The sequence below is a fragment of the Tiliqua scincoides genome, chromosome 8 (assembly GCF_035046505.1).
Source record: "Tiliqua scincoides isolate rTilSci1 chromosome 8, rTilSci1.hap2, whole genome shotgun sequence".
NCBI lineage: Eukaryota > Metazoa > Chordata > Lepidosauria > Squamata > Scincidae > Tiliqua > Tiliqua scincoides.
The window spans coordinates 39,962,525-39,989,252 of record NC_089828.1 but is presented as its reverse complement, the minus strand read 5'-3'; the positions used below and the strand labels follow the sequence as shown (position 1 = coordinate 39,989,252).

Here is a 26,728-nt window from a genome sequence, read left to right as displayed (position 1 = left end):
CAATCCCTGTTCTAAAAAATGCTTTTCTAAGGACTCAAGACTATTAGAACTGCTATTTTGCTGCTTGCTCCCAAAAAAGTGACAATGGAATGCAGAAGTGATTAATCACCAGCCTGGAGCCAGTCTTGGAGTAAGCTGCAAAATAGTAGTTCTAATTGACTGTGACTGACTTGTGTTTTGTTTTAACTATTTTTATTTAACATATTTTTCGGTATCTGTGGGGAGTCCCAGTACCAAACCCCTGCAGATCCCAAGGTCCCACCTGAGAAAACATGCTCAAGTTATTTCAAACCCTTCAAAAATGCAGTACATACACTCACTGTTATTTACAGTGTTATAATAGACTCACTCTGTTTGATTTTACTGTGAGGGTTTCTTTTTAAAACTGGAAGCTGTTTGCAGGATTCCAGTAAACAAACATGCATGTGTGAATTGTTAGGACTAGCTTCATTTTCTCCAGTCCACCAGCATCCCAAAAGTGGGGCTCAGCACTTGGCAGAATCTGGCCCTCCTTTTTGAGCAAAACATATCCTGGTGGTTGCTATGGTAACTCCAGCCTGCATAGCAAATGGAAACAAAGGTTCAAACATTAAGGCTCTGGCAGTTGCCATAGCCACTGCACCAGCCTCCATTTGGAGTGCAAGAGCAGAAAATTCCTGATTGCAACTTTTAAGCTGCTAGAGAAGGCCCGCTAGCAAAGAGGAAGAATATCAAAGCCCTCCAAGGACGCATCTTGCTGGAACTGCATCTGCAGGCACCAAGGTCCATCTAGTCAAGTATCCAAGTTTCCACAATGGTCAGTTAAGATACTTCCAGAAAGCAGGCCAGGAGGGGGAGGCCCTTCCCTGCTGTTTGTCTCCAGCAGGAACTGGTATTCAGAGGTGGACTGCCTCTGAACGTGGGAGGTTTCATTCAATTAACATGGCTTGCAGCTGCTGGTGCTCTGCTCCGTAAGTTCCACACAGTATCTGTGTTACATACTTTCTTTCTTTATCCTGAATCTCCTACTCGTCAGTTTCATTTGGTGGTGTTGCCTTCTAGTATTTTGGGAGAAGAGAAAGTTCTCTCTAACTGTGTTCTGATAAGCCATGAATAATTTGATAAATCCCTTATATGACCATCACAACCCCGCCTAGTCTTTGAAGTGTGAACATTAGGCGAACTATATAAAAGTACAAACAAAGGCTGGCAGTTCGTTTGGAAAGCGCACGGAAGGTCAGGAAGCTCTCAGCCCAATCCTACCCACACTTTCCTGGGAGTAAGCCCGATTGACTCTAATGGGACTTAGTTCTGAGCAGACCTGCATAATAGGACTGGGCTGTCTGCCTACTAAACCTCTGCACCTACTCTGAGATACGTGACCTCATTCCATCGCTGGGCTCTGCTGATCAGAAGCAGAACACGTTTCCGCTGCATCAGATTCAACCCAGAAAATGACTGCACGAAGGCAAGATGAAGATCCTGCGTCCTCTACACGCACACTCCCAGCCCACGTGCGTCAAGCCTTTCTTTCTTTGGGAACAGGTTCGCAGAGCAAAGGTTCCCCGCCGCGTTCCGTCACTCCCCATTGGCTGCGACGAAGGCCCCCCTTGTTTCATTGGCTCTGACTCGCAGCCATGTAGCAAACTACCCAACGTTCTGACCGCGCCCACTTTTGTGTGTTTTATTAGTAGCGCTGGAGCAACTGCTGGAGGAACGTTGTATCGGAAGTATAGCTGATATTGCTATAGTTCAAGGTATGGATGTACGGGTATTTCGGTTGGTGTGTGAAGTGATCATATGTAGCAGTTTCAGGAATGGAAAGTAACTTCTCCTCGGTTACTGTGGCACTGCAATTAAGGCAGAGCGAGGAGGAATGTTTTCAAAGTGGAGTGGCTGATATTGGCTTCCTTAAGTGGAGGGTTTGGGGGACTTTTGTGCCTGGAGCTCCATTGTGTTTTGTGTGAAATACGCACAAGTTCCTATGCTCAGAAGCTTCCTTTCTCTTCTCCCCTCACCCCACTTCCCTTATGCAAGCAAAAATACAGGAGCTTGGAATCTTAAGCATCTTGATCAACTAATAGGAGAATGCATCTTCTTTTAAATACAGACTGGGTTCAGAATGTGCCACTTTAAACCAGGCTGGATATTTCTAGAAGGCCTCTGTTCCTAAAAGGGGAGTGGGCTTTCTTTGTGCTTAAGATTTTGCTCACAGGTCTAATAAAAATACACACTTTTTAGCATGACTTTTTCTGCACTGAATTTTTCCTGTATAGTGTTCTTAGATTGTTGTTTTTAAAGCAGGTTTAGACTGAATTAGTTTACTCTGAAGCATGCCAGAACTATTGTGGGGGGGGGGGGGCAGCATGAGTGGCATTGGTTATTTTGTTTTTCTTTTTAAAGAAAAAATTGGTTATTGGTAGAACTTAACTTGCTGTAAAATGGAGCTAATAGAGTAGAGTTAAATCTGGGCATGATCAAGCAGTATGAACTCTAGTACCCCATCCCTTTGGTATCTGCAAGACACATCAGTAAGTGTTAACTTTCTTTTGTTGAAATCAAAGTGTATAACTCTCTGGGAAGTATCTGTCTTGCAACCTTCTCTCCCCCTATTTAAACTGGATCCAGTATAGACTTGAAGTGTTGATGCTATTTAAATATTCTAACTTAAAAGTACAGTTATGTTCCACTAGTATCTTTGTATTTTTAGGTGATTGTCACAAAAAATCTGAGTTGGACTTGAGTGGTTGAGAGGGGAAGAAGTGATTGGTAGTTAACACTATTGGGGCTGTCCATAACAGGCCTTCTGAAGCTTTTGACTCTGTGAATGTTAGTTTACTGAGCCTACACCTAAGTAGGTATGAGTGTGCCTAGATTGGGTGTACATTTCATCAAAGTCTCATAGGTTAGACAGTCAGTGTCTAAAAACTATAAGCTGAGGCAGCGTTTAGTCACCTGGGGTCAAGGAACTGTCCAAGACCCTGTGCCCATCAGAGGGCCTATGTGGCTGGGCCAACCTCTGAGCTCTTGGTGCTGGTGGCAGTTGTGGCACCCAAGCTGGAACAATGGAGGCCACAATACTGAGTCTTGCCTCAGGCTTCCAGCAACTTAAAGCAAACACTAGAATTGTATTCCCTCAGAGGATGTTGCCTGTTGCATCACTGGATGAGTCACTGCTCTGGATGTGCAAAGTTGCAGGACAACAGCTTGCACAGAAATACAAGGGTGGATCCTTATTAAAAGTTACTTACTGTCATCAGGCCTGGAAGGACATGGGACAAGCTTAATCCTTGGCATCTCTGATCTAACAGGACCAGGAAAGATGAGAAACAATGGAGAGGCGCCATCTGCTGGAGCAAACAGTACTGGGCTAGGGAGAGCGTTTCTTATGTTCATAAGTAATCTTCTCTCCCCCCTCCCCCAATTAAATTGGCTTCATATGTTCTGGCTGCTCCTGTAAAGGAAGCTTTAAGTTAAACTCTGTGTTGTCTGCACTGGCCCTGTCTCCTCCTCTGTGATTTTACCCATCCCAATCTGGGGCCTTCAGCATACCAAGCAGGTGCTCTACCTTGGACTTCCATTCTGTTTGCTGTTGAGCTATTAAGTGCCTACACTTTACAGAACAAATGTGGATAAGAGACTAGTATTTTGAGAGAGAAAATGTAGGATTTCCTGCTCAACCACTTGCAGTCCAAAAGGATAAGATGTGTAAGGAGACAATGAATACCTGAGCACAGTTAAACCTGATCAGAGGGAATTGAATGTGATTTGTGAAATTGCCGTTGGCTTAGTGCGAGCAAAGAAATTCTCAGTCATCCAGGCAGGAGAGCTTTTTAAAAATTGGGGGGAAGGGTTCTTGTGGACTAGCACCTCTGTATACTGAGTTTCAAAGCTGTGATAAAAATAATGGACCTGCTTCCCCAGATGTGGATTGAAGAGAGTGCCTAAAGAAGTCAGAGTTTTGTTTTTCAGAGCCAGTTTATCAATCCAAGACAAGATTTGGCATGAGTGGGAGTCCGGGAGTCCCAGCCAATGGGCTCGCTACTAGTCCTTTCAGACTTCTCTTTTATTGTATCCATAAAATGTAAATTAGGTCCCAATACTATCCAGTTTTCCAGTGCCAGTGCTGATGTGCCAATGGGGCAAGCGCTGCATCCTGTGGTGGGGAGGCAGTCACAGCGGCCTCCTCAAGGTATGGGAACATTTTTTCCCTTACCATGTGGCTGCATTGTGACTGCCCTGGTGCTGGAAAGTTGGATAGGATTGGGCCCTTAGTGACTTACATTCATCTGTACAGTTAATGAAACAGAGAGCAGGTGTCAATGGGCAATTTTCACAATGGAGAGAGGTGAAAAGCGGTGTGCCCCAAGGATCTGCTCTGGGACCGGTGCTTTTCAACCTCTTCATAAATGACCTGGAGACAGGGTTGAGCAGTGAGGTTGCAAAATTTGCGGACGACACCAAACTTTTCTGAGTGTTGAAGACCAGAAGCGATTGTGAGGAGCTCCAGAAGAATCTCTCCAGACTGGCAGAATGGGCAGCAAAATGGCAGATGCGCTTCAATGTCAGTAAGTGTAAAGTCATGCACATTGGGGCAAAAAATCAAAACTTTACATATAGGCTGATGGGTTCTGAGCTGTCTGTGACAGATCAGGAGAGAGATCTTGGGGTGGTGGTGGACAGGTCGATGAAAGTGTCGACCCAGTGTGCAGCGACACTGAAGAAGGCCAATTCTATGCTTGGGATCATTAGGAAGGGTATTGAGAACAAAACGGCTAATATTATAATGCCGTTGTACAAATCTATGGTAAGGTCACACCTGGAGTATTGTGTCCAGTTCTGGTCGCCGCATCTCAAAAAGGACATAGTGGAAATGGAAAAGGTGCAAAAGAGAGCGACTAAGATGAGGAAAGGCTACGGCGTTTGGGCCTCTTCAGCCTAGAAAAGAGATGCCTGAGGGGGGACATGATTGAAACATACAAAATTATGCAGGGGATGGACAGAGTGGATAGGGAGATGCTCTTTACACTCACATAACACCAGAACCAGGGGACATCCACTAAAACTGAGTGTTAGGAGAGTTAGAACAGACAAAAGAAAATATTTCTTTACTCAGCATGTGGTCGGTCTGTGGAACTCCTTGCCACAAGATGTGGTGATGGCGTCTAGCCTGGACGCCTTTAAAAGGGGATTGGACAAGTTTCTGGAGGAAAAATCCATTATGGGGTACAAGCCATGATGTGTATGCGCAACCTCCTGATTTTAGAAATGGGTTATGTCAGAATGCCAGATGCAAGGGAGGGCACCAGGATGAGGTCTCTTGTTATCTGGTGTGCTCCCTGGGACATTTGGTGGGCCACTGTGAGATACAGGAAGCTGGACTAGATGGGCCTATGGCCTGATCCAGTGGGGCTGTTCTTATGTTCTTAATGTAGGCCTATTTTTGCACTGAGAACAGTCATCACAAAGCACTTCCCAAGACTATGTTTTAAAACCTTGGCTCTCACACATTTTGCACCAGGACCCACATTTTAGAATGAGAATCTGTTGGGATCCACTAGAAGCGATGTCATGACCAGAAGTGACATCATCAAACAGGGAAATTTTTAACAATCCTAGGCTGCAATCCTACCTACACTTAGTCAGGAGTAAGTCCCATTTACTTTCATTGTTAAAAAGAATATACATAGTAAGTTGTTAAAAGTACAGGTCTGTAACATTTTCCAAATGCAGTTACATGCCATGGTAGCATCAAGTCTATTAAAAATAAAATATTGAAATGAATGGGAACCCACCTGAAATTGGTTCATGACCCACCTAGTGGGTCCCGACCCATGGTTTGAGAAACACTGTTTTAAAAAATGAGTAGTGCCAAACCTTTCAAGTTTATCAATGAGAGCTAGAAACATGATCTTGGCTTTTAAAATGACATGCTAATACACTTGTACATGGCTTTGAGTGCATGCAAGCTAGCTCACTGGAGCAGATTCAGTCAGTCTTTTTAAGAAGCATACTAGGTTTGCCCCGGTGTGTTTCTTATGAGGTGCTCTGTATAGAATCAGGTCAAATCCAACTTGAAACTCTGGTGTGGATTAGAGCGACTAAATATTGGCTTAAAATTCTCTACAACACTGATTCCAACACTCTTCTATTCCATCTTCTTGATGACCCTTACTTTACAGATAAATTTTGGAGTACAAAAATAAAACAACTGGGAGTCGAGCCTGATTTACTTGGCCAGTTGTCACAAGACGAGGCATTTAGGCTCATCAAAGAGACTCCTGGATATTCATACTTCCAATATTTTATCTGCTGCCAACAAAGTCTGCTCACCATTACACTTTCATTTACTGGTCAGAGTAGGGGAAATTCCCAACTATTTATACACTTTGGAATGTCCAAAAACTAGAAGGGCCTTTTCTATGGCCCGTAGTAATTCCATTCCATCTGCTGTCCTTTGGGGCAGATTCAATGGTACTCCTCCACATGAGAGAATTTGTCCATGTTCTCAGCGTGCTGTAGAAACTTTAGTCCATCTTCTTTTCCATTGTCCGCTTCATTATGAGGCCAGGAGGAAATGTCCAGCTCTCCAACCCTATCTCAATTTTTTCTTGGAGGATTCTACTATACTGCAAGCCTTATTAGCTTCCACTGACTCTAACACCATTTCCCACATTTATCTCGCAAATTGTGGTGTCTAATCTGAAGCGTGCCCCCATTTCTTTGAAGTCTCTGAATTTCGGGAGTTAATTGCAAGTTGGTGTGTTATGTTATAAGCAAACATTTTTTTTTTATTAGCTGTATGAAAGTGTTTAATGATCTTTTAACTGTATGCCAATAAAGGTACTGAAACTGAGTGGATGCAAGCTTAGATGGTGCTACCTAGTGGGCAAAGACTTTGGCACCCACTGAAAATAAGCCAGAGTTCTGATTTACTGGCATTTGGCCTGTTGGTTGTAGAAGTCACTCACGGTGGCGGGAACTGGGTTTTCCTGTATACATGAAACCTGGAGAGTTTTTTTCTCTTCTCCAGAGGACACAGTTGTCATGCAGCATGTCAACAATGACTAACTCTTGCACTGCTGTTTGTATTGAATCTGCAAATGTTAACCTTCCTTGCATGGGTGTTGAAAAGGCCCCACGATGTCCTAAATGAGTCAGGCCCTTCTCTGCCAATGGCAGCTGGCCCACTAGGTCAGAGTTGACACCAAGTGAACTTGAGCACAGAGGGGAATTCAGGTGTTTTGCAATGGCTTATTTCCTGCTCCAGTGTCCTTCTGTCTCTTTCCTGCCAGTCTGTCCTTTCCTACCTATGATACACAACTTTTCTTGGCCCCACTTTTTGTGCTCTACTGAGTGCAAGACTTTACTTCAAGCCTCTTTTCCTGACCTTCAGCAGTACCCTGGACTGCTGGCTCTACAAATAAACAGAACATTTCAGCCTGGTATGTAACATTAACTTAAAAATGATACAAAAGTGTTCTTAGTTTTAGCCATTTAGCGATGTGCCATTTTCCATGCCTTCCCCAAAGCTGGACTTCTGCCCCCTAGCAGTGCCCTTACAAATTGCTTAGAAGCTGCTGCCCTGGACCCTGTGGTATTGGTATTGGTATTGGTAGTGACCAGTGTCTAGGTTTTTCTATAGTCTTTTGTGTATAGCAAACCAGACTATAGCATTAAGCCTCTAACTGGCCAGAATGGACCTAGATTTCAGAATTCATTGTTTCCTCAAATAACAGAGGAAACCTGAATTACTAGTCTGATGCAGATGGTATGGATTAAGGTGATTGAGGAGTGGCTTTCTATTGCAAATGGCAGTCTTTTGAAGGATGGGTCAAGCCTGGTGCATGAACCCTGTTGTGACTCGGCAGCTATCTTCTCATCTGCTTCACAAGGTTGAAATGAACAGATCATGAGTGTGTCTTCTACATCACATATGTCAAGGCAGATCCCTGTCTTGAGTTGCTTGCCCTTAGGAGGGTCTGCCTAGCTCTGATAGATAGCATTATGCAAGAAGGCAGATAATAGTGAAATATATAAAAAATGGTAGAGGGGGAGAATATGGCATCCCCCTCCTCATACAATAAAACGCTTCTTGCCAGCTGCTTTTCTTTCCAACTGTTGGACTTGATCTTCATCAGAAGTAAGTTCCACTGTCGGGAAGCAGTGGGGAAGCAAAGGTGGCAGAAATGTGTGTATACTGCATGCGTTGTACACGTATTGTAACTTGTGTTTCAAAACACAGGTCTGCCTTCATTCAACACCTTGCTGAATTTCAAAGTAAGGAGAATTGGGAAAAGAGTAGAAGATCAAGAACTGGGGCTCTATTCTAAGCAGAGTGAAGGGAGGAGGCCAGCTTAATTGATTTTGGTGTGTTCCCAAAACTGTAGTTAGGTTGTGCTGCCTTCATTCACTCACAGTGGATACACCATGCCCAGGTACGGGGGACTTGGAGCATGCTGGCTGGCCATGCACCCCAACACTAGTGCTCTCCCTGTGCTCAGTGCTTGTCTGTAGGGACCCTGGGAAGAGTTTCTGCCTATGACTTGAATGTTGGCTGCCCATAGATTGTGCCGGGCTGGATCAGGCTGAGGGCCTGTCTAGTCCAACATGCTGTTGCAGATATTTGGATGCCTCCGTGCCGGCTTATAAGTACCCAGAGGTGTCTGTCTTCTTTTGTTCCCCAGCATCTGGTATTAGACTCAGTAGGTTCCAGCTGAAGGAGTGTTACAAAAATCATGGAAGATAGAAGTCATGGGAAATTCATTGACTGGCCCTTGCTGCATCTTGTATTGGCATGCCATAAACTTAACTATGCATTGTAGGTAGTAGTTCTTTCTCCTGTGTGTCCTGACACTTGCTATCTTCCTTTTAGTTAACACGATGTCAGCAGAAGAAAGCACTGTGAGTCCCACTTCTCCTGAGGATAAAGAAGCCGATCAACTGGTATGTTGCTGGGAATGGAGCAGGGGTTAGCAGCTAGTAGTCACTGGACTGAAACTCTTTCCTTTCCCCTTTGGTTATCAAATACATCCATCCCTCTATTTCAGGTGACTGGGGGAAATGTATAGCGAATGGAGATATATTCATTTTACAAGCGAGAAGGGGGGGAAAAGCTCTGTAATTCTCTTGTAGTTGCTAATCCTCCTAAATGCATTCTTGCATAATGAAATAAGCATATGTCTATGAGATGTTTCTTCTATGTCAGTTGTCATACTACTGTATGCAATTACAAGAAACGTTATTTTTAACAAGGGGAAATGTTGCCAAGTGGCAAGAGAAATTGGGTTTAATTTCAAGAGCATACTATTGCCACTATATAAATGGGGGCTCCTAATTATATTCTCTCATAAAAAGTGTGTTGAGGCTTTTCTCACTGAACCTTAAAATCTCTGGTTGTCTTGTGCCAAAGTGGTAACCTATTCAAAAGTGGTTTGGTAATCTGGCCTGTGGCTTGCAATGGTGTGAAGCATGAATCTTGTTTGGGGTGAAGGGAACCCTGCTTTAAAATCTACTCAATTTTAGATGGATCATTTCTATTTTATAGTTGCATTGCAAGCAAGAGATGTTGGTGACCTGCATGAAATGTATTCAAATACAGCAAAACCTTGATTTATTGGACTAATGGAGGGAAGGGCTGCGCATTAATGTGAAGTCGGTCAAATCCAAATTGAGTTGGTAGAGGTACACATGTGCAGAAAGTACAGTTGCCCCTTAGACGCAGTTGACTTTCGCAAATTCAACTATATGTGTTTAGCAAACCAATAAAATCACAGACAGAGAAAACACAGTGAAGGCAATTTCACTTTCTAATAAAAACCCAAGAGTGAGCCTGAATTTGGGGAATGAAGCTACTGTTCTTTGGCTGGTCTAGGTTTCTGCATCTGACTTCTAAAGAGACACTATCTTGAAAATCCCTTGTGTAGGGAAAATGGGAAACTTTGAGTACAGGTGGCCCCCTATCTATGGGGAATACGTTCCAGGGTAAACCCCCCCCCCCCGCACAGACACAGAAACCACAACCTGCCTGCCCCACACCCATTAACATAGTTTTGAGCTTCATAAGCATTTGAGCTTATAGTGATGCAGAGGCAGGCTGCTGGCAGCCTGAATGATTGAAAAGACCCTATCAATGTTAGAAGTTAATTTCCTGCTAACCCCTTAGTCTTCAAGCTTGAATGCTTGTAGCGACCTGTAAAAGAAAACATTTTTGCCTTGGGAAGGCTCTAAACTATGTTAATGGGTGCACGGAGGGGGGGTGGAGACACGGATAATTGAATTGGTGGATATGGCACCCGCCTGTATGTGCTATCTTAGCTTTTCGCACTGACCCTAGAACCTAACATTTGTATAAGATAAGAGGCAATTGTACACAACTCAATATTAATAGAGCAGATAATGGTTTCTGAAGTACCTGCCTATAAGTCGATCTCACAGATAAGTCGAGGGCAGGTTTTGAACCAACAATCATGGAATTTTCTATGACCTTCAGATAAGTTGGGGGTTAAACTTAGGGGGGTGTCTGACTATAGTTTTGTCTGATTTTACTTGAGGCCAGATCCTGAAAAATAACCCACCACTAATTGTTACCTAAGAACTGTAGTCTCTAACTTATTAAAAACATAGTAAAAGATCATAAGATACATTTTTATTCTTTTTAAATTCTGGTCTTCATCACCTTTTTGTAAGCACTATCAGAGTAAGTATAAACAACATACCAGTAAAACAGTGGTTCCCAACCTGGTATTCATGTACTCCCAGGAACACTCAACAGGACCTTTAGGGGTACTTGAAAAAGAATGGAATAATGGTAGAAAAAGGCAGGTCATGCTCCAGAATGCCTTGCAAAACAGGAATGCCTTGCAAGGACCAGCAAGGCAGGAAGGGAGATAGCTAGTTGGCTGTGAAAGCCCCACCAATAGCTAGTTTTTGGTCATCAATTCATGTATGAACCAGTGATTGAAAACCAGCACAGTAAAAAAGCTGAAACATAATATGGAAAGTGATCAATCACCCAAAATTTCTCAGCACACTTCTGGTGCAAAACAGTGCAAAGGCAGAGTCTTCTGTTCTTCAAACAGATAAAAAGAGAAAACACTGTGATAAATACATGAAGTCTGGGTTTTCATAGAGAGGAGATGAGGGCTTGTATTATTAATTACAAACATTTTGCTAATATGAAGGGTACAATTTATGGAAATGTGCCGCCAAGGGATATGCAAGTGAAAAAGTTTGGGAACCACTGCAGGAGAACCATGAATCAAATCCACCTTTAAGGTGTCTGGTGTGTTAAGCCAGAAGCTCTACGTACAACATACAACCCATAACACATAACTGGGAGTGTGCAATTCAATTCACAGTAGAGAGATGCAGCTGCACATATTTGCAACCCTTTTTACTCAGAAGTAGACCCACTGCTTTCCATGGGTGTTATTCTTAAGTAAGGGTGCATTGAATTGTAGCCTGCTTCAGATGGAAAGGAGGATTCCCATTCTGGTGTTTCAAAAAACAGACCTGCTTTGCAAGCATTTGCAAAGCAGAACCAGGCTGCAGCAGAAGGAAGGAGAATAAAAGATTAACAAATTGTTTCTAAGGAGCTGTGCCTGCCTGCTGCTTGAGAAAGGAAACTTTTCAGAGTTGAAAGGCTTTGCCCTTTGATTGACACGGAGATAAGTCGAAGTGATGATTTGAGCTCGATTACTTGGCAAAAATTTCATGTAGGGTTTAAATCAAGGGTTCACTGGTTAAATCAAGGGTTAAATCAATTTAAATCAAGGGTTCACTGTAAGTTCAAAGCCTGTTAACTGTGCACCATGTCTGAAAGTTTCAAGAATTGAGCTGGGCACTTAAATACTGATGAACTAGAATGAAACTGCTGGTTTTGTTTTCTTACACTGTTCCACCCCATTTTCTCTTCCCCTTCACCTCTCCCCTCTGCAGAATGTTGTCAGTCGGTTAGCCAGTTTGCCTTTGGTTAGTTCCACCTACGATATGGTCTCCTCTGCTTACGCCTCTACGAAAGAGACCCATCCCTACCTCAAGTCTGTCTGTGACGTGGCAGAGAAAGGTGTAAAGACCATCACTGCAGCAGCTGTTGGTGGAGCCCAGCCCCTCCTGACCAAGCTGGAGCCTCAGAGTAGGTGACGCTGTGCCAGCTTCTCTATGTGCATATGCTTGGGGGGGGGGGTGGATAATAATGCATTTTCTTGTCTTTAGGGTTGTGGATACAGAGTTCTGATTTTATCATCTTACAGCAGTAACCCAAATTCTGCCGCAGTGGGAATCTGAGTTCTGCAATCTGAGTGAAATTGAAGCAACCTGGCACAACTATCACATGTTCACCATAAAATCTGCACACTTTTTATTTTACAAAATGTAGTCTTATTTTATGATCATGGGGAGGAGCAAGGGTTTGTGGAATGAATTTACTTGCCATCTTTCTGGCCAAAATTTGAGAATCTTTCTAGCTTCCACACTACATGTGTGCAAAGCTGTCTAGAAGCTTAATAAAGCATATATTTTCATCTGTATTGGCTGGAAAGATGATGAAAGAAATCTTGGCTCCTACAGAGGCCCCTATCGTGGAAAAGAAACTCTTGTTCAAATCTGCATGTCTTCCTGTGTTTGGGTGCTACTGAATTGTTCTCTCATCTCGGATAACTTTCCAAATGTTACATTGCAAATAATGTAATCTGTGTCTGTCTCTAGTTGCAACAGCCAATGAATATGCATGCAAGGGATTGGATAAACTAGAGGAAAAACTGCCCATTTTGCAGCAGCCATCTGAGAAGGTTAGTGCATCTTCCCTTGCTCCATACACACTTACCAGAATATGTTGAGGGGCCACTCCAACATACTTGATGTTGGTCTCCCTCCATCAACTGAACTGGGGAAATCTGCTTAGTACCCTTAGTTGAACCAAGAACCTGCAACAAACCTCTGATATCAATACTGAGGTGCTGCACAAGAATCTTCAAGAGACTTACCTGAGTTATTGCAGGGATTGCTGGTGGGGGCTTGTGTGATGGACTGTTGCTCCTTTAAACAAAAATCTCTCCATGTGGAAAATGGGTATGTTGGGGAGAAGATTCTCAAACTCCTTGAGAGTTTGAGAACTGAGGTAAGTTGTTGTGGGGGAGGGGGGAAAGGCAGCAACGCAATCCCCAGGATTGTGCTGCTGCAAGAAACAAGGGGTTGCACTTACCTGCAACCACCTCCTGGAGATCCAGGGAGCCTGGGGATCTCTCTGCAGGGCTCCCCAAGCCTCCAAACTTCTTGAAGTTTTTTTTTAAAAAAGCCAATTTCTTGTTTTTATCATGAAACAGAAAGTGGCTTTTTTACTTTTTGAGGACATTTGGAAGTTTGGAGAGTCCTGCAGCCTCCCTGGATCCCCCAGGAAGGGGCTGCTGGCTGTAGGTAAGTGGGAACCCCCCCCTCCCCGGCTCTGGTAGCAGCGCAATCCTGGGGATTGTGTTGCTGCCTTCCCTGCCCCTTAAGGGGCCAGATACTGGGCTTCTCTGGATGTTGGATCATGACCCACCAATTTGAGAATCCCTGGGCTAGGTTGTAACCCTGAGGTGCTAGTTTTCAATATGCAGGGATTTTGTCAGTGAGTTGCACTCTGTTGTATAACCTGCACTAAAGTGGCCCAACTTAGACACAGATTTGCCACTGCTGTGAGGAGTAAGCCACATCTAAGGTTCACAGTCTGTAGATGAATACAGGTGACTGTTGCCAAGAAGTAATTTGCCAATGGTTGTGTCTAACATCCTGTCATGTGTGATGCCTTTACAGCTACTCCTCCTTGCCAAGACTTTGCTTGAAGGATTAATAATGCTGTCTAAGCCAATTGGCTAGTGTCTTGCCAATTGGCTAGAAACTTGAAGAAAAGTGATTGGGGCAGTGCAGGTGAAAATCTCCAGCTAGCCATGAAGCTCAGTTTGGGACAATCACTGTCTTAGCTTTATGTTCCTCAAAGGGTACTTGTGAGGATAAATTGGCAGGGAGGAATAAAAATGCACTGCTACTAACTGGGATGTTCCTGAATCTGCATGACAGACTTGTGTTTAAACAGCATGGCTTTCTGCAAGGCCCAAGAAAATGGCATCTTGGAGCTCTGAAACTGTCCATTAGCCTCTTGGGGTTATAATCTATTTTTGGGAGGGATACCATTGTAGATCATACAATATTTTAACTTTTAAATCTTACTTATTCTCCCAAATGTTCAGGTGGTGGCTGATACCAAGGAGCTTGTATCCACCAAAGTGAATGGAGCCAGGAATGTCGTCTCCAGCACTGTCAACGGAGCGAAGGATGTTGTGAGCAAGGTGGTGGATCTGGGCAAAGGGGCAGTGCATGGCAGCATGGAGATGACCAAATCAGTGGTGGCTGGTGGCATGAACACTGTCATTGGATCCAGAGTGGGCCAGATGGTGGCTACTGGTGTGGACACTGTGCTTGGGAAGTCGGAAGAGCTGGTGGATCACTACCTCCCTATGACTGACAGAGAGCTTGGTTGGTAAAATCTTCCTATACAGATTCCCTTAAAAGTGTGCTGGCAATCCTCCAACATCTCCTTGCTAAGGGCTAGAAACTTGAAAGCCTTTTATGCCTGCTCTCAGCATCTGGTTTTCAGGGCTTTATTACTTTTGAAACTGGGGCTTCGATTTAGCCATTATGACTCAATGGCCTGTGAAAGATGTCATCCTCATCAATTTTTTCAATTCCCTTTAGGGAATAGCCATTTAGGGGCCTGATCCAAACGGCCCCAGTGCTGGCGTGCAGTGTCACAAATGCGCCATAAGGCACACCTGTGACACTTACCATTGGGCTGTCATGGCAGAGAAGGAAGTTGGGGTGGGAGGAAGGCATAGTGGGGGAAGGGGGGAGATGGAGGCAGACCCTGCTACCATATCTCACCCTCCCTCTCATTCTGGGAGACCCATCACAGCCACCTGGGGATTACACGGGGTAAAGGAATATAAGCTCCCTTACCCTGCATAGACCCCGTGCTGCTCCCCAGCCCCATAGGATGCTCATCTGCTGTATCTTGTGGCAGCAAGTTCCATGTGTTAATTTATGCTGTAAGAAGTACATCTTCTTGAATCCTCAGTATTGGCTTGGAAGGAAGATCATCTTTAGCAGTTGTCTGACTGCATCTGTTATTTCTTTAAAACCATGTTTGTTCCTCTTCATAGTAATCAAGTGCTATGCCTGCTCTTTCTGAGCCAAGAAGTCCCCAGTTTGACCTTGGGGAGCCTTAAACCATTTTTACCCAATGTTCCATGTGTGCAACAGGGATCAAATGTGTATACCTGTGGGCTGGGCAGAAAATAGGTTAAGACTTTAGGAGGGGGTCCCAAACTAGGGTGTTTCAATGCCCCAGCTAGGGAACCCCTAAGGAGCAAGTGAGGACACTCTGCTGTGCAAAAAGGGATTTTTAGTTAGTTACAGGGATCTCTATGGCCCTCTGGAGGGTGCAGGGAGACATGGCTCCCTCTGCAAACCTCCCCATGCCTCAGAAATGCTCCGAAATGCATTTGTAACCCACTTCTGGTTTAAAGTCATTTAAAAATAAAAAGCACTAAACAGACAAACCAAGCACCATCCCTAGTTAAAACCCAGAATTTTAGGAAGGTATACAGTGTATCTGTATTTTTTAAGCTGCTAAAAGTCAAAAGATGCAGGTAATGTCTGGGAGGGTGCTCACTATGGAAGTGACCTCAATAGCCACCTACCTAGCTCCCTAAGATGGGCATACCTGGAGCAGGAGCACTACAGAATCTCTATTAAAGGGAAGGCTCCTTCAGGAACAGGTGGGGCTTGATGGCCTGGGTGAAAATGTGCAGAGGTTTTTGAATCTTGCAGGGTTGGAGCACTGATCCAGTAACTTGGCACTTGTGTCTGATATTGACTCACCAGGGTTTTGAGAAAGGCCTTCCCCAGCCCAGTTGGAGATGTTCTAGCCGTACCAGGATTGGGCCTGGCACCTTCTGCCTGCAAAGTACAGGTTCTACCCCTGAGGAATATTTCCATTTCTACCCCACAAAAGTTGGTGGGGAAAAAGGAGGGCTATTCCCATTTGCGCTCCCTTTGATAAGACCTTAAACTCTTTTCTTCTTTCTCCCCCCCCCCCCCGACAGCTGAACTAGCAGCCTCTGCAGAGGGCTTTGAGATAGCGACTGTAGAGCAGCAGAAAGAACAGAAAAGCTACTTTGTGCGTCTGGGGTCCCTCACGTCCAAGCTCCGCCACCGAGCCTACCAGCACTCTGTTGACAAGCTGAAGATTGCTAAGCAGAGCACGCAGGATGCCCTTGCTCAGCTCCAACGAACCATTGAGCTGGTAAGAGTGTCCTGGCGGACTACAGTTGAACCATGTTCCTTAACCAGGGCTGCTAGGACTCTACTGTAGCTAAAAATGGCTGACTACCCACTTTTTCTCTTCTCCCACCCTCTGCCTTTTTAAAAGGCAATTAGCCAGGAGCAGGGAGGCAGCAGTGCATGACCACCAGAGGTGCTGCTCTAGACCCTGGGTGTCGACGGGTCCAATTCATGGGCTGAACCTGCTGCCAGATTACCTTGGAATCGAGAAAGGTGGTATAGAAATACGTTGGGTTTTTTAAAGGGAAATGGGCACAGTAAGCAGAGGGAACAAGGTTCAAGACCTATTAGTAGACAGGAACATTAACCTATTACTGCCTGGCCCACATTTGATTCCTGTTGCATATATGCAATGTTGGGCATAAATTGCTTAAGTAGAACCCAGAGCAGCAATTCTCAATGTTTTCTCATGGCACACAGACCTCTATGGTCTTCTCACGTGACATCACTTTCAGCTTTCAAGGAATTTTTCTGAGTTCTGTGGCTCTGTTTTTAGGGCAACTATCTGTAGTAGTGAATCATCTGTCCCTCTTCCTCCACCGATGGACGAAGAGAGACCGATGATTGTTAATACAAACAGTTACCCTAGAAACAACTGCAAAACCTGGAAGAATTTTTCATTGATTTTTTTTTTAAAGAACTGTTCTCCCATGTCACGCCTGTGGACCTCTTGCAACACATCAGTGTACCATAGCACACTGATTGAAAATCTCTGGCCTAGAGGCTGAAAGTGTAGAGTTGGGGCAAGAGAGGATCAACAAGAAAGAGAACTTCAAGAAGGAAGGGGAAGTGAGCAAAGTCACAATTCTTGAATTCTGCCTCTTAGATTGAGTAAACTCTAGTGCAGGGGTGCTCACACTTTTTTGGCTCAAGAGCTACTTTGAAACCCAGCAAGGCCCGGAGATCTACCAGAGTTTTTTTACAATGTTCGCACCATCATAACATATAACATTTATGTGTACAATGTATGTTGGTGTACCTTGAGCCCCACTGAGTATAACAGGACTTACTCCTGAGTAGACATGCCTAGGATTAGGCTGTGAGGCTGCAATCCTAGCCACACTTACCTGGGAGTAAGCCCCATTGAGTACAATGGGGCTTACTCCCAGCGTTTCCTCCCAGAGGCACCTGAAGGGGGGGGGTTCGGCACTCCGCGATCTACTCATTTTGCTTCGCGATCTACTGGTAGATCGCGATCCACCTATTGAGCACCCCTGCTCTAGTGAGTTCACTCTAGTTTCAGTTTTGTTTTTTTTACTTCCTGTACAAGAAAGAAGTGCTGCTCAACATTGGTCTGTGAACCGGTTGTGATTGGCAACCCATTGGCTGCTGGTCCTCACCTGGGCCTGCCTTTGTAGCGTTTCTGCCTTCTGGCTTCATAGAGTTTCCCAAAGCTGGCTGCACCATTTGGGTACACACTAAGTCTTACAAGAGGCTCTGAGAAGTTGGACAACAGAAGAAGGAAAGACTAGATAAGCCGATTGGGCTGTTTAGGGCAGGGAGAATTGCTGGTCCGCAAGAGTGGATCCTTTGGGAAGCACTGCACTAAAGGTTATGCACTGTGAATAATGTAGCCTCTGTCCAAAAGAGAAGATTATTTTGACAGCTGCTTCTGATGTGGGCCAGAAGGGTTTCAGATTTCTGTTTGAAAAGGTGACTTTGGCAAAGTCTCTTGCTCTTCCCCATGTGGCAGGCAAGCTTATGTGCTGGAGGACACATGGAAGTACTCTGGGGATGATTAATGGCTTCATTCATAATTGAGCAGTACAATAGAATGTCAAGGGTAACAATGGACTCAACTACTGAAGATGAAATTAAGTTGATGTAGCAAAGCATTACTGGATACTTGATAGGAAGCAATGTGAAGAAAACTAGGTCAGGTATATTGACACATCAAAAGAAATTCTACAAAATCTTAATATCTGGTACCTTGCCCCCTGTAAAGATTAAGAATTTGAAATCCCTTGTTGCTGATGCTTGTTGGTGTGCCTCACTCCTTGAAAAGGACAGGCATCTAGCAGGATACCTGTGCTTCACTACAGTATTTAACTACTGTAGTAAATCCATTTTGGCTCAGACTTTCCTTTTGATTGCAATGAACAATTGAAATTTAACACAACTACCCCATGTCAGGCAACACCCTGTAAGCATTGAAAGTCATGGTTCCATTGAATTTTTTGTCTTTGTATTTTTGAATTGGCATTGTGCTATAATAGCATTGTGCCCATGCTTCACAAAAGTAAAGGAAAACAAATTAAGAAAAAGTGTATGTAGTTGAATAAAGTGAAGCATGTTGATGCAGAAAATTGATGAAGTTAAATTTGCAATATAACATTTGATGAAGAAATAAAGTGAAGATTATAGTGAAAAAATTGCAAAAAAAATACCTATGACCTTTAGTATTCTCATCAAGTATCTTTTGTAGATTTGGTGATTCTTGCCTCGGGTGCTAGGATCACCAAGCTGCTGGGTGAGTTCACTCTGGAGCAAGCCACATTGAACGGCCCATGTAAACCACCATAAATAAAGGGTCCGGACATATGAGCAAGGTACTCAGTGGAGCTGGTGTAGTTGGAGAACTCCTCCAGTTGTCCACCACATGCCTCACAATATGCTCACACATCTCACTACCCATTAGCTGAGTGTCATACATCAGAGGAGAGAGACCAGAACAGGCAGGCTCCATCTCATGTGATGGAGACAACAGTGTGAGGCATCATCTCCCCATCAACATTTAAGCACTCAATTGCCATACTGACTTAAATTGAGGGACCCTCAGCTGATATTTACAGCAACTACAGCCAAGAGAAAATGCCTCCTCTGAGGGAAGCTAGACTGTGCCACACAATCCTTGAGCCAGGTGCACCTCCCTAACTCTCACTGGAACACGGGGATAAGCAGAACAAGGGTTGGTGATAACACGAGTTCTCAGAAGAAAGACTTGTCAAAATCTTGGAATAGCAGAACTTCACATTGAGCCAGAAATATACTTCATTTTTCTGTTTCAGAGTAAATGCTAAAATGATTGCTATTTCACTGTTACAACCCCTTGCCATACAGACTTTAAAAAAAGTGTTAAAAGGGCTGACCTGGCCTCAGTTGCCATGTAGGCCACAGTCCTCTCTCAGGGAATAGCACAAGGGAAAAAGCCAGTCAGGCCTAAGTACTAGGAAGCGTTCTATAATTCACATCCAAATTTAGATTCACCCCTTAAAGGATAGATTAGGGTTGGGGTTAACCATTTGTATGGGTCTTTATGTCACGGTAGAAATGTACTCCCTGAATTTCGTGTTTCTAGATCCAGGGGCTTGGGCTGGGCATTGATGAGTCAGTCAGGAATTGTAACTAGTTTCTGACTGGAACATTACAAAGAGATCCCACTTCTTTTACAAAAACTTTGAATTTGGCATGGATCTGGAATTCCCAGGTGTCATCCCTCCTCTCTCCAAGCACTAACGAGATCATTTAGACCTGGTTCACTTCTGCCAGGTGGTTGCATCAGGTACCCTCAGACTAAATCCTGGGACCCAGAAACAGATATTGGCCAAAATGTAATGTTGAATGTGGTGGTCTTGGATTTTTTTAGACTTGGTCTGATATTTTGGTTCTGTGTCAAATGGATATAATTAACTGGAATAGTACTTTAAAAAAAAATCTGGTGCCCTTGTCTACCTGCCAGATTGAACATGTCAAACAGGATGTTGACCAGAAGCTTCAGGGAGGCCAAGACAAGCTGTACCAGATGTGCCTGGAGTGGAGCAGGAACCAAACAGGATGTGATGAGCAATCAAACTCATCGGCCCAACCAGAGGTAGCTTGTTTCTCTTTAGGGAGAGCAGCCCCTTCTTGGCAGCCAACGTGCCCGTTCCATTAACCTGGGGGTGGTTTGCTAGTAGCTGAGCTTCCAGCATGGAAGTGGATTCCTTGGCTCACCTTCCTATTTTTCTGAAGTTTCAGTGTCTGATGGTAGAAATACCTTAAAATAGTTGCAGTCTAGGAGACTAGCTTTAGTGTGCTTAAAGCACTATGGTTCTGAGATGGAGCCAGAGTCCATATGCATCTCTGTGTTGCAGACTGGATAAAGGTAAACCAAACCAAATGAACAAAACATCTTCCATTTTACCTTGCAGGTTGAGTCGCGGACTCTAGTCATGTTCCGGGGCCTCACCCACCAGCTGCAGCTCTCTTGCCAGACCCTTATGTCCAGTGTCCATGGCCTTCCTGCCAGCATCCAGGATAAAGTCCAGCAGGTCCGCCACACAGTGGAGGATCTCCACTTATCCTTTTCAGCTGCCCATTCCTTCCAAGATGTGTCAACCACCATCTTAGCCCAGAGTCAGGAGAAGGTTGCTAAGGCCCGAGAGTCTATGGATGAGATGTTGGACTATGTGGTCCAGAATGTCCCCCTTCCATGGCTTGTGGGGCCTTTTGCCCCAAACTTAGTGGAGCTTCCAGAAGTGCCATGTGCTGATGGTGAAAATGCAGGTGGCCTCCAGGCCCAGGAAGAACCCAATAAAAAGCCTGATAGCCCAAAGCAAGAATCCTCTGATACAAAGCAAGATCTTTAGAGAAAACGTGCTCTACAGTTTACAGTAAATGGCTTCAGAAGTGTGTGGGGTTTGGCAAAGCCCATTGGGAATTGCAGACCTACAAAGAGGCTAAAGCTCTTGAATTCCTGGTGCCTTGCAAAACCAGAATTCCTAGAGGGCTCCATATGAACACTGATTTGTTTTGGCTGTATCTCTGATGTTTAGATGTGCCTTAAAAATTGCTGTGTGCATGAATTAGAGACTGGCTTGTGTGTCTGGAGGAATGCAGTGGTTAAGTGGCATTGCCTTTAGGCTAATGAGAGAGTTCCACAAATCTCTCTGTGCCAGCAACTTTCTTGCTGAATCATTTGGAAATTTTTAAAATTGAGTAAATGTCTTCTACACAAATTCTTCTGAAGCCATTCTTTTGCACAATAATGCAGCTTTTTGACAATCTAGAAAGATAACATTTAATCTCCCCACCATTTAAGGGCATTTAAAGTACCCCAAAATAGGTCATACTTGATAGTTAGAGGAGGGGGTCTTTTGTCGCTACTGTACTAAACTAGGAGTTTCCTCTGAATGGGGGGGGGGGGAGGAAAAGGATCTCTAATTTGGCCAGAAGTGACTCTATAGTTCTGTTAGCTACATGTAACTTTCCCTATTTTCTAGGCATTAAAGGAGAAGTAGGAAATGCTGGTGCCTTTTGTGTTAGAATTCTTCATCTGTTGCTCATCCTGACAAATTTGCAATTTTCTTTCTTCCTCCCCCTTTTTCAAGTTGGGGCTGCCCACTTTTGGCAGTCATGCTCACTAATCAATAAGATTACATAATTGCCATAAGAAAGGACTTGACTAGGTTTTGGGCTGCTTCCAACATTGTTCTTGTTCAGGATTTGATTGTGTGGATTATTTTGTAACTGGAATTGATGTTGGGGTGAACAAAGAGCTCTTGCAACCTGTCTTCAAAGTGCTACTTATGTTTGTAACTTTTTGTAGACCGACCAGTGTTTTTTTTTCAAAATAAATGTTTGATCTGCATTTACAGCACACACTTAGCTTTACAATTCTGTGTTATTAGCTAATAATTGACTTAATCCAACCAATATAGTGGGCTCTTTGCTTTGAAACAGTGGTTTCCAAAGCCCTCCAAGGGGTTAGTTTTTTATGCAATTGCTTTTCTCCTTGGGCTTAGTTATGGACACACATTTAATCTCATGAGCCCCACTTACAATCTGAAGGCATACAGCCCAGCTGCAGATACTGAAACAGCAGTGAAGACAGAAGAAAAAAAGTCTTTTCAGTGCTCCAAAAGCTCTATTTTCAGTCCCTAAATCAAAACAGATGAATGTTCAGCATAGCTCTAATTACGCTCAGGACAGGAGAGCTTTTGACATGTCATAGCTAGAAGCCAGTTCTGCTTTAACTAGCTGTTACCTGTTACTATAGTTGAAGTGTAAAACAATCCAACTGCCCTTGACTATCCTATTAAGAGTCTATTAAGTCAGACTTCACTGGTGCCTAATAATAAATAAACTTTATTTTTATCCCACCCTTCTCCCCAAAGGGACCCAGGGCGGCTACAAGAAAGCAACAACAACATCAGGAAAATATTCTTAGGGAATGCCAAGAGCTGGAAGTCACCTGAAAAGCTATCACTTCTGGCTTCTGTCTGAAGCACACACAGCCCCAAAAAGAACTACAGTTACAGTTCCTTCCTTGCTACAAGAACATAAGAACAGTCCCACTGGATCAGGCCATAGGCCCATATAGTCCAGCTTCCTATATCTCACAGCGGCCCACCAAATGCCCCAGGGAGCACACCAGATAACAAGAGACCTGCATCATGGTACCCTCCCTTGCATCTGGCATTCTGATGTAGCCCATTCCTAAAATCAGGAGGTTGCACATACACATCATGGCTTGTAACCTGTAATGGATTTTTCCTCCAGAAATTTGTCCAATCCCCTTTTAATGCCATCACTGCATCCTGTGGCATTGAGTTATTTCCTTTTGTCTGTCCTAACTCTTGCAACACTCAATTTTGGTGGATGGTGTTATGTGAGAGGGAAAAGAGCATCTCACTATCCACTCTATCCTTCCCATGCATAATTTTGTATGTCTCAGTCATATCCCCTCTCAAGTGCCTCTTTTCTAGGCTGAAGAGGCCCAGACACCGTAGCCTTCCTCATAAGGAAGGTGCCCTGGCCCAGTAATCATCTTAGGGCCCAATCCTATCCAATTTTCCAGTACTGGTGCTGCTATGCCAATGGGCTATGCACTGCTTCCTGTGTTGGGGGGGGTAGTCATAGAGGCCTCCTCAAGGTACGGGAGCATTTGTTCCCTTACTTCGCGGCTGCATTGCAACTACACTGGTGCTGGAAAGTTGGATAGGATTGGGCCCTTAGTCGCTCTCTTTTGCACCTTTTCCATTTCCACTATGTCCTTTTTGAGATGTGGTGACCAGAACTGGATGCAATACTCCAGGTGTGGCCTTACCATCAATTGTACAATGGCATTATAATGTTAGCTGTTTTGTTTTCAATACCTTTTCTAATGATCCCAAGTATAGAATTGGCCTTCTTCACTACTGCTGCACATTGGGTCGACACTTTCAACCAGCTGTCCACCACCACCTCCTGCTCAAATGTGCTATAGTACATTTAGTGCTATAGCTATAGAGTGCTATAGTGCTAAGGCCAGTGGATCTTAAACCCCTATCTCTGAAAAAAGGCAGCTGCACACTCTTGTCTTTGAGGTCTTGCTCTTGCCCAAAACAACATGAGATGGTAGGCTCCTGGGGTGACAGGGAGGGCGGTACCATTTCACAAAGTGTGCAGAACATACCATTTTTGCATGTTCCAGTGTGACAGAAATTCCCAAAATAAAAACAATTGCGTATCAAAGAGAAAGTTTTGAGCCTTTGTTTTTGAACATACAGGGAATTCTTATTTCCCTGTGGGGAACTGTTCAAAAATGTGGTTCCCCCTTTTGCACTGCTACAGTCTTTCCCACATAATTCTGTGGATATCCAGCCTTAATTCTCATTCTTTCCAAGTTTGTCTTTTGAAAGCATGGGCTGCATCAATGGGCTTTACAGGGAGAGAGAGGTGAGAATTTCAAGATATACAATGGTAAATTTCTACCCAATTTAGGGCCCAATCCTATCCAACTTTCAAATGCCGGTGCAGTTGAAATGCAGCCTTGAAGAAAGGGAACAAATGTTCCCTAACTTGGAGGAGACCTCCATAATCCCCCCCCCCCAAGATGCAGCACATGCCCCATTGTCACAGCTGCACCAGCACTGGAAAATTGGATAGTATTTGGTCCTTAAACTGCAAGCTTCCTGAGGTTAGGTTTTGTCCCATTTACTTTTGTTTATGTGCATTGAACTGCTGTGTGGAATTTAAGTAGTTAAAACTACAGTTGCTTTAGGGACTGTACTATCAAGTAGCAAGTACCAGTACCAGTAGCAAGTACCAGGACAGATTCTGAGAAAGCAGGGTATTACTTTCTTTGACTCTCAGCTGAACTGTGGACCAAGACTGTGTGGAGCTGAACTTTACCCTGATATTTAACTGACTCATCATCACATCTGTATGCTGATTCACATAAGTTACTCAAGATCTCCTAATCCACTCACCCATGCCCTATTTACGTAATTCCGGTCACTGTCTGCTTGTTCATTCAGATAGATGGCTAGGAATATTGGGATTGGTTCAGATGATACTTTATTGCCCAGTCCTTCTGGCCTCTCCCGCTATCATCTGCAGGGCTTTTCATATAATTGCATGATGAAGTCATGACCAAGCTGGCCCACTTTGGGGTTGTATGGTAAGGAAGACAGCCTTGACCAATGTTCCCTCTACATTGTGCAGTTGCACACCTCCCAGTTGAGCTCTGCATGGTGCAGAGCTTGGCAACCTAGAAGTTCAGCAACAACATGATGAGGTTGTTGCTGAACCTCCAGAGGCAGTGTCGCGATTTGTTGCAATGCTATGTGGTTGTCAATGGGGCCCACCCACAAGTTCAGACCCCTTAGAAGGGATGCTGGTCAAGTCCCATGGAAATGAATTGAATGGAGTAGCCCTATTTTGCCTCAGCACCCAGAGGAACAGCTGTGCCAAAATGGCCACTGCTCTATCCAATGGCACCACGGCAGCTGCTGGAGACTCCTCAGGAAGGGTAATGGTGCTGGGGCCTCAATGGGTCTCCTCAAAGCTGCACCCATGATTGAGCAGGCACAGAACCAAGGAAGCCCATGTAGGGCTTCCTGGCCAGGGAGGCCGGAAAGCCTATGCTTTCCTATGATTTGACAGCAGTGTCTGCCACCATCTCCGCCACCATCTCCAGTGTCTGCCACCATCTCCAGGGCCCGATCCTCCCCTCCCTCCACCCATTTCTGCCCCCCACCTCCCCCCTGCACCAAAAACCTCACCACCTACCAGTAGAGATACTTAACCCCAGCTGCTCCAACACTGGGTGCTGAGGCCCAGCGCCAATGGGCAATTCCTCAGCACCAGCGGTACACGTGTATCGCTGGCAGGAAAGAGCTTTATGGCACTTTCATCATAACCAGCAATAGTGGTACATGTGTATCACCAGCACTGGCCACCATAGGATTGGGCCCTATGTTAGTAACTTATATTATGGGAGAAGGTCCTACTGAAGTCAATGGGACGTAGGAGACATGGTTAGGATCAGCTGTCAGTGACTTTAGTAATCTTTGAGGATGCCCTGTTGAAGGCCTATACACAATGAAAAATACTGTAATAAAAAATAAATGCTGTGCACTATTTTTTTTCTAGAATCCAAGAGAGATGTTCACTAAGCTACAGTACATCAGGACAGTGTTATGCTATGTATTTGTTCCTTTTTTGCTGTGGTTTTCAAATAAATAAATAAATGGTAAAATTAAATTGCAGGTGGTTGTGTTGGCTAATTAGAAAAATGCTATGGTAGTTCTGGATTTGCTTTTTGCTCCTTACAGCTCTCCACAGCCTTGAGCTAAGAATTGCTGCACAGAAAACAGGGAAAGACAAAGGGAATTGCAGTCAAACAGCCTGAAGGTCACTTGAGAGTTTACTAACAGACAGACACGGAGATGCCAACAGCTGCCAGTGGAATTGGTGGCCTGACTTACAGGCTAGGGTATTGTACCTTGCCTCTGGTTGGCAGCTTTGGGCACCCACAGCATCATGACCAACCTCTCTGGTGCTATTTCATGCACCAAAAGCATGCACCACCATGCTTGACACACAGACAGTTCTTTTACAAAACTGGACTTTGGGTCTCTGTGAAAGACCAAAGGCTGGTGTGGCCAAGTGGTGAAGGGACCAGCATTTAAATAGAGCTTTGGAGAGTTCAGTGCACATGCCTGCCCCATTTTTCCCTCCCTTCAAATCACTCCTCAAAGCCCACCTTTTTCTCAGAGCCTTTGGCAGATTCCCTTTGGAGCCTCCTTCCCAGCTGTAGCCAAGCCTCACGTTCGTGACATGGCATTCCTTCTATCCTCCCACCACAGGTTATAGCACACACCCCATTTGACACTACTACACCAGAGCTGGAAAGTTGAATAGGATTTGGTCCTGGGTTACCAGTGTGCCATGCATGGTGAGAGTGCTGTATAAATTATCTCAGTTATTCCAGATAGTATGAATAACCCCATACCAGAGATAGGGAAGACTGAGGCTGCAGTCCTATACACATATTTCTCGGAGTAAGCCCCACTGAATACAGTGTGACTTCTGTTCTGAGTAGACATGCATAGGATTGTGCTATGAGACTGGCTTCCCTAAGGACACAAATGAGTACAAGATTTCTTGCTGTTCAGAACCAGTG

At 44.3% G+C, this 26,728-nt stretch overlaps 1 protein-coding gene across 4 annotated transcripts; it reads left to right on the top strand.

Annotated features, from left to right (window-relative positions):
- The first annotated feature begins 1,676 nt into the window (after window positions 1-1,676).
- LOC136658449 (perilipin-3-like) lies at window positions 1,677-23,112 on the top strand. 4 transcript variants are annotated; one of them, XM_066635041.1, is made up of 8 exons: window positions 1,677-1,736; window positions 8,855-8,925; window positions 11,920-12,115; window positions 12,688-12,770; window positions 14,208-14,493; window positions 16,122-16,321; window positions 20,039-20,170; window positions 20,490-21,891. In XM_066635041.1, exons 2-8 carry the CDS (start codon window positions 8,863-8,865, stop codon window positions 20,925-20,927), a joined length of 1,398 nt encoding a protein of 465 aa, XP_066491138.1. In that variant the 5' UTR covers window positions 1,677-1,736; window positions 8,855-8,862; the 3' UTR covers window positions 20,928-21,891. The 4 variants fall into 4 exon arrangements, with proteins under 4 accessions (XP_066491138.1, XP_066491139.1, XP_066491136.1 ...); XM_066635042.1 differs by lacking the exons at window positions 1,677-1,736; window positions 20,490-21,891 and adding exons at window positions 7,282-7,424; window positions 22,455-23,112; XM_066635039.1 differs by lacking the exon at window positions 1,677-1,736 and adding an exon at window positions 7,282-7,424.
- The last annotated feature ends 3,616 nt before the right edge of the window (window positions 23,113-26,728 follow it).

Coding starts and splice junctions, on each gene's coding strand:
- LOC136658449 (XM_066635039.1), top strand. CDS start 7,292: ATGATACACAACTTTTCTTGGCCCCACTTTTTGTGCTCTACTGAGTGC. Junction 14,494..16,121: donor TATGACTGACAGAGAGCTTG/GTTGGTAAAATC, acceptor CCCCCCCGACAG/CTGAACTAGCAGCCTCTGCA. Junction 16,322..20,038: donor TCCAACGAACCATTGAGCTG/GTAAGAGTGTCC, acceptor TCTACCTGCCAG/ATTGAACATGTCAAACAGGA.